We start from the raw sequence: 7870 nt of genomic DNA, 5'->3' as shown, positions 1-7870 counted from the left end.
AGCACATTCCTCTAAACACCTGTCCCGTGATGGAAAAAAATTAGTAATAACATGTTCCCGTTGAGGCATTTCCATTCTGCATGCCTCAGCTCCCGCGGTAATGTTAATTGGTTATGGTTTTCTTCTAGGCCTTCCATGTAATGAGAGTTACTGTCCAGCTGTCAACCAGACCCCACCGGGGAAAGGCTGCGTTGAAAGGGACAAGAAGAACTGAAGCGCATGCAGCTTTTACAGAGAAGTAAAAGCTGTTTTGCTGTTTGTTCTAATTATAAAAAATACTGCCTGCTTACAGGAGATATTTCAGAATATAGCAAAATACTAAAAGTAAAAATCACTCATAATTTCATCGCCTGAAGATAATCATTGTTGATCTTCTTGTATATTTCCTTCCAGTCTTTTTTTCCCACCATATGCACGTGTTCGTGTTTGTTGTTGCCAATTTTATTTGGCTTTTAGCAAGATTGGGACATACTGTTCATAAAGTTTTCCTGGCCATCTCATGGCTGCACCCATCGTCAGTTTAATCAGTCCCCTTTGGTTGGACATAGAGTTGCTTCTCGGTTTTTAAAATACACAATACAGCAATCAGCTTCCTTATTCCTAAGTTCTTTGGGGTCACTCTGATTATTTCTATAGAAAGTGTGATATCGGCCTTCGGCACAGGAGGAAATCATCCCCTCCACAGGGAGACGGTGTTGGCTCTCGATCTAGAGAAGAAGGGTGGAGTAAAGGGGAGACTGAGGTCTGGTAAGGAATGTCCAGGCAGGGAGGAGCCTGTGTGGTTGGACTCGTATCTCCTAGTGCAGCTGCAGCCCGGCCATGTGCCCAGAGTGAGGGGGGGCTGCGGGGCTGGGGACTAGGATGCCGAGCTCTCACCACAGGAAGCAAACAAGGACTTAACCAAAGGATGAAAATTGTTTGGCACTGCTGAGAGCCCAGTTGCGGTCACCCCGTGGGATTTAGTGATAGAGACCATTGGCAGAGACACCCAAGTCTCTCCGCAAAGCTGGGAGACAGAAGCCAAGGTGGGGTGAGGGTGTAAGGGTGGGGATAGGATTAACTCAGGTTTGGGAAATGGTCTGGCAGATCCAGCCAAAGTTCAGAGGGGCTGGTGAGAGCCTCACAAAATCTTTTCCCACCCCAAATAGGAAGATTACTGTAACACCTAAGTAAAAATAGTTTTGCAACCTAGCAAAGGGAAAAAGGAAGTTCTCTTTGCCTATGAAAATGGCTTTACAGACCCAACCTGAGTTGGACATAGACCCTGAGTGGCTCTTACGGTCTAATAATAACAACGAACAATTTCTACAGCACGTCACTGTTTACAAAATGCTTTATGCATTATATTAGCCTAATCTTTTAGGATAGGTGTTATTAAACATCATCCCCCATTTAGCAGAAGAGAAAACTGAGGCTCAGATAGCATGATTTGTCTCAGTGCAAACAGCAGTGGAATTGGGCTCCAGACCAGCATGAAGGACTGAGTTGGAATAATGAATACATTCTCTTATGACCAAGTCCTCTGTCCTTGCAAGATGACTTTTGTTGGAAAACAAATACGTCCTGTGCCTGCGACCTGGACCTCCTTAGCAAGATGAATTAACCTGGTGAGCTACCAGGAAGAGCCAGTTCTTCCCATGTTTAGAGAGTGGGCTTAGTGATTTACCTACCAGACTGGTCTTGCTGTGCCTGGAACAGACCATGTATGTTCCCTCCGTAGGACCATTCCCTATGCAGGTGGTTCCTATACCTAGAATCTTCTCCTCCACACGTGGCCACGGCTCATGCCCTACCCTCTTCGACTCTTTGCGTAAATGTCACCTCAGTTGTGCCTTTCCGGACCACCTTATTTTATTTTTTTTTTAAAGATTTTATTTATTTATTCGACAGAGATAGAGATAGCCAGCGAGAGAGGGAACACAAGCAGGGGGAGCGGGAGAGGAAGAAGCAGGCTCATAGCGGAGGAGCCTGATGTGGGGCTCGATCTCACAACGCCAGGATCACGCCCTGAGCCGAAGGCAGACGCTTAACCGCTGTGCGCCCCTTGGACCACCTTATTTTAAATTACACCCCTCCCACCACCCTCACCCACTGCTGGCACTTCCTGTCTTCCTTCCCTGCTTTATTTTTCTTCACAGCACTGATCACTTTCTAATAGGCTATGCATTCTATTCATTCTCTTGTTTCTCTGCTAGAATGTGTGATGAGGACAGGATTTCTGTTTTGCTCCCTGCCCTTTCCCCACGCCTAAAACAAGCCTGGAACATGTTAGGTGCTCAAAAAGTAACTGTTGCATGAACAGCAGTAGAGCTATTAGAATAAATAAAAATTCCTCAAGAACATTACCACAGTGACTACTAGCTCGGGATACGGAATCAGGACCTGTCTGCCCCCTTCGCGCCTTCCTTTCTCCTGTGGTAAGTCCTACCTGCTCTGCACGGTCACCTTTTACAATTACAATATTTCTGGAAGGGACAACACGTTCAGCCTTGACATCAATCCATGAAGCAGATAGTGCAGGGGAAAACCCCACATCAAGGGAAGTGGGTGAGTCACACCCTGGACAAGCCAGGTCTCCTGGTCCATCTGGTGGGAGGAGGCCTCAGGGTCTCCTTGGGCATGTCCCACACCGTCTGTGATTCCAGCCAGGTGTGAATCAGTGCAGGGCAGACGGGAGACGGTGGCGGGCGGGGGGGGGGGGTGCTTGGTGGAGGGACGCTCCCTCCCTCTCACCTGTTGGAATTGCCAGCTTCCTGGACAGCTGGGCAGGTGAATCCTGGGACGTCTGTTCATTGACCTGTATACGAAGGAAAAAGTTCTGCTCGCCCCTCTTGGGGTCCCTGGCTGGATCTGAAAGGTACACTGACAAAGAGAGTGTAGCAGGAGGAAAGCATCCCTACTCGCGTAACGTGAGTTGTATGTGACGCGGGAGCTCCACAAGGAAATGGAGGCCTGAGGAAACAGCTGGACCTGAGACTGTGGTGCCAGGAGTGCTGAGGAGCGGCAGTCGTGGAGGAATGAGGCAGCTTAAGGAACAGGAGGCAAGTGTAGTAAACTGGGGGAAGCTTAGCAACGCCTGTTGGCTAGGATTCTTCTCGTTGTCCCTTTATCCTTGGGGCTAAGGGATACCTCCAGGTTTGGGAAGGGCACCCTGCAGATGAGGGTTTTGCGACCTGTTTCAGGGGAGCAGTGTTGGCGAGCGGCAGGGTGGGGGAGGGGGGCAGAGTGCCGCTGCTGCTCCTGCCATTTTCCCAGACTCCTTCAGCTGAAAATGCCGAAATGCCAAGGTGCCGTGTGTTGGGGTAGCGTGTTCTGAACCCCATCACCGCCATGGGGTTGCAGGGTCCCTTCTCTTCGGGTGGGGCACCGCTGAGTTACCCACTTACACACTCCTCCCTTCGTCCCCACATTCATTTATTCAGTAGATACGCACCGAATGTTCACCACGCGTTTGGTGCCATGTTAGGGCCTAGAGAGGCTGCGTAAACAGAACAGACTCAGGCTCATGGCTCCCAGTCTGTAAAGGGGACAGACCTCAAACTTGAAAGTCTGTCCAGACCTAGGGCCACCTTTTGGTCTGACTTTCCTATCTCCCTTGGGGTCTTTTCTTCCCAGAGCCTTGCTTGGGCCCCCCCAGGAACCAGTGGCCTCCTCCCTGCTCTCCCGTCTGCACCCTCCCTCCTTGCAGGGCAGGCCTGCATTCCCACCAACTGCCCCCCAGACTTTTCCAGAAGCCAGAGCTAGATGGAGGATTGCAGCCCCAGGCTAGCCAGTGGGCTAGTCATGGGGAAAAAAGTGGGCACAGCAGAAGACACCTCTAATTCCCTAAGAAGAGCCTTCCCTGTCCTGCATGGCAGGTGCCAGCATTGAGAGGGAGTAAGGTAGGTCAGAACAGGAGGAGCCCATAGCAGTGGGGGGGCCCCCAGGGTGGAGGTGGGGCAGGCTAAGGGGAGGTGGCTAGAAAGAGAACGAGAGAAAAGAAGAGATTAAGGGGTAATCTGAGTGTGAAAAACTAGAGGGGAAATGGCACTGGACGTTTGGGCAGGGTGTGGTGTGAATCCCCTGCATGGCTTCTGGAGAAAACCCGCGGTGGGATCACATTAGGCCCGAAAGCATTAGGAGTTGCCGTGTTTCTCTGTGAGTCCAAGCAGAGGCCGTGCTGCAGGGACGGCCAGGCTTTGTGCAGTTTACAAGCGCAATTCCAGTCCCCCTCTCTCCAGGTCCTCAATCCTCAGCTGGGCTCTCAAGGCCTCTCAGAGAAGCACCTCTGCTTACCTTTCCAGCCTTGTTCCCTGCCACGCCACCTGACCTTTTCCACACACCAGGGGGTTCCACTGTTCCCTGGGTAAGCCATATGCTTTTCTGCCTCTCTCACCCCCCATTCTAGCCTGTTCTCAGGAATCCCCAGCCTCTCCAGCAGTCTCATTCCTTCTTCTATGTTCCCAAACCTTGTGAGTCTCACACCTCCGCCCAGAGCTTTCTTCACCTCTTCCAAGAAGCCTTTGCTGGCTACCGGAAAGCATCCTCTGTTCGTCCCTACACATCCTCAACCTCTCCTTGGACGTTCTCCATAAACTCCCCTGTAGGCGGTCATTATCTTCTTGGACACGACTTAGCTGTTGTACCATCTAGATTCCAGGGCAAGTCCCGGAAAGTTTGCCCATGGAAAGTGCTGGTAGCGAAGGCAATCAACATCCCAAATGGGCATGCTCCCTTGAGTCTAGTCCCTGGAAACAACTCCAGTGGCCTTGAAGAATTAATATTGCTGTCAGAGGGGCTGCCCTCCAAAAGGTCCCAATAAGTCTTGTTATATGCAAAGTGGAAAAGGTAAGGGACTGTTCTCTGCATTTCCTGCCTTTCAATTGAGTGAGGACAGACAGATGATTTATTGGGCATTTCCTAGCCTCTCCTTCACCATAGGAAACCAGCCTGAAAAAAAGGTGCAAATTTTAAAAAGATGTGTGGCTGTTTCGAGGGGGCGTGGGGAGAATGCCTGTGTACCATTAAAGTGAAAAAAGAGAACCTCTCACAGCGGGAACTCTGATCCAGAGGCAGACGACCCATAAATTCCCACCACCCTTTGAGGGCTCAAAGCCCCTGGTGCTGGTGCCGGGAGAGTAAAGCTGTGAAGTGTCGTCGTCTCGCCCCAGCTTGGGCTGAGGGCGGTAGAGGTATGGCCTGGGCCGTCAGCAGTCACCACAGAGGAGCAGGGGGTGTGGGGGCCTTCACAACCTGTCAAGTGTTGGTTACAGTTGGAAGCACTTAAATATCTCCACCCAGCCCCTTCCCCACAAGAGAGAGCCAGGGAAAGCAGCCAAGGCGGGGGGCTCAGCAGATGCAAAAGCCTGACCGATGCTTCCCTACCACTTTTCAGTGGGAGTCCTGTTCGTTTCCGGGCGTTGCTCTAACCAGGTGCCACACGCTGGTGCTTAACTGGGTGGCTTAAAACCACAGCCCTGTATTCTCTCATAGTTCGGGAGGCTGGAAGTCTGAATGGAGGTGTCTCCAGAAGGCTCTCCGGGAGTCTCCTTCTTTGCCTCTTCCAGCTGCTAGTAGCTACTGGCAACTGTGTTGATCCTTGATTTGTAGATGGTCCCACCAATCTCTGCCACCATGCTCTCGTGGCTGTCTTCCCTGTGGGTATGCATCGTCTCCCTGCGTATGTCTTAGTCTGTGTCTCTTCTTAGAAGGACACCAGTCATAGTGGAACAAGGGCCCACCCTACTCTGGCATGACCTCCTCTTAACTTCCGTCTTAGTTACATCTGCAAAGACCCTATTTCCAAATAAGGTCATAATCACAGATAAGGTTTTCAATATATTTCCTTGGGGTGCAATTCTACCCACAATAGGGTCAAATGTGTATTGTCCATGGCCTCACTGGGAAGCCTTAGGTTACTCAGCCACTGACTGTGTGTTTGTGTATGTGTGTGTGTCTGTGATTAGTATTTATATAATGTGTATATATATACACACCCACACAAATACCTATACACACATATGTGTGTATACATATATATACAAATACCTATAATATGCATTTACCTATCTACAACTATAATATAATAGGTTATTTGTAATATGTATACAAATACCCGATTTGTATTTACGTAGTATCATGTATATATGATCATATATATATTATGATATCATATATGTATATGATACTGTATAAATACATACGACACTGCATATGACATTATATAAATAAAAAGAGCAGGCGTATGTGATTTGTATATGTGATGTATGACATAACATAAATATATATGACACTATATAAATACCAATCATAGGAGCAATTCTGAGTAATGCCCTAATTTTATTAATCTAAAGACACAGAGCTGCTCTTACTCTGTTTCCTGTGGTTTTCCCACTAACGAGATGCTGGGAAAGGTCTGTCTTTGCTCAGGCTGGACTCTGATGAGGACATGGGCATGCAGGATAGACAGAGGCACCGCGTGGCTGCCCGGGTGTCCCAGGGCCACAGGGAGGCAGCTCTGCCAGCCGAGCAGCCTTCTCCCCTACCTTGTTTCAGAGGAGAAGACCCAGACCCGGACACGTGACGTGGCTCATCCAGGTCCACGGGGGGCACAAACAGTTCGACACGTAGAAGTCGGGTCTGCACACACCCAGAGGCTCCCCGACTCACGCCACTTCCTTCTCTACCTCCTCCATGCCCCACTTTCCCAACTAATAGATTTTTCACTTGAGTTACTTCCATTGAGCATGCCCAGATATTATAGGTGGTCGCAAAATAGCACTGTTTTCCCTGCAAATGAGCTGGGAAATTATTTTCATGGAGGTCTTACTAGACACCAAGTTTAAAGTCCTTTGTGTTCAGTTGTTCTGGGGTTCTGGTGAGGTGGGAGGGGAATCCATTCCTTTTTCAGTTTTATGAAGGATTTTAAAAAGAACTTTTTTTTCCCCAAACTCCAAACCGACTTGACTAAATGTTTCATCTCATTTTCTGGACACAGTGGCCTGCCTGGGATGCCTTTGATGAGCTTGGGGCTCAGGGTCCCCCAGGGGCTCCCTCTCTCCCATGCCTCTCTGAAAGTGGCCTTCAGAGGTCTTGAAAGGCCTCTTACCCTCACACACTCCTCTGCGCCAGGTGGCCTGCCTGGGTCTCCACCCTGCTTTCTCCTCTTTGCAAGGCTGCCTGACTTCCCTGTTGAAAGTTTAGGGCCTGATTCACTCTCCATCCTGCTTGCTGGGATCCTCCAGCAGGAAACCGACCACATTCAGGACTGCCTTTTTAAATGGGGTTTGGGAGGCATTCTGCTTGGGACCTCCACTGGTGACTTTTTGCCAGGGCCTTTACCCATCTAGGACTTCTTAATAGACTGGCAGAGATGGTGCACACAGCCTCCCACACCTTCCTCTGCCACTCCCCACTTCCTCTCACCCCGGCCTCCCCATTCGAGAACACCCATGCCTGTACCCAAACACACTCTGAGCTCTTCGCACGGTGCCCATATCAGAGCCTCGGAGGGACAAGAGGCAAGGTGCAGCGGGACACTGCCCGGTTTCTGCTTGGCCACGTCTGGCTTGTGTTCAACACAACCTAATTCAGAGAAAGCCTCTAGGGTGGGCCTCAAACTTCAGGGAGCATCAGAATCCCTTGGGGAGCTTGTTTAAGAATGCAGACTTCTGGTCCTGATGCTGAAAATCTTATTGAGGGCTCTGGCAGAGCTGGAGAATGTGCATTCTTGAAGCTCCTGGAAGCCTCCAGTGCTGGTGGCCTAGGGGCCACCCTGGGAGAAGTGTGGCTTAGTCCTTGGCCAGGCACGCTCACAGGGGCCTCAGCTCCGCACAGCATGCCTAGGGCACTTAGTGAGGTGACTAGGAGGAAGTAAAGCCAGGAGGGCAAG

The 7870-nt window shown here is 50.1% G+C and overlaps 1 protein-coding gene across 12 annotated transcripts in view; it reads left to right on the top strand.

The window, feature by feature from the left end:
* RAD51B (RAD51 paralog B) overlaps positions 1–7870 on the top strand; it is a 716334-nt gene that overhangs the window by 627621 nt on the left and 80843 nt on the right. For 2 of the 12 annotated variants that reach the window (XM_048219989.2, XM_044391334.3), the window contains exon 11: positions 129–604. The exons of the other annotated variants lie outside the window; for them this stretch is intronic. In XM_048219989.2, the coding sequence (XP_048075946.1) occupies positions 129–141 (13 nt within the window). In that variant the 3' untranslated portion in view covers positions 142–604. Of the gene's footprint in view, positions 1–128; positions 605–7870 lie in introns of those variants that run through there. 12 annotated transcript variants of the gene reach the window in all.

Source organism: Ursus arctos, unplaced genomic scaffold (assembly GCF_023065955.2).
Source record: "Ursus arctos isolate Adak ecotype North America unplaced genomic scaffold, UrsArc2.0 scaffold_25, whole genome shotgun sequence".
NCBI classification, from domain to species: domain Eukaryota; kingdom Metazoa; phylum Chordata; class Mammalia; order Carnivora; family Ursidae; genus Ursus; species Ursus arctos.
Note: the sequence above shows the minus strand (reverse complement) of the source record. Positions and strands in the feature narration are given on the sequence as shown.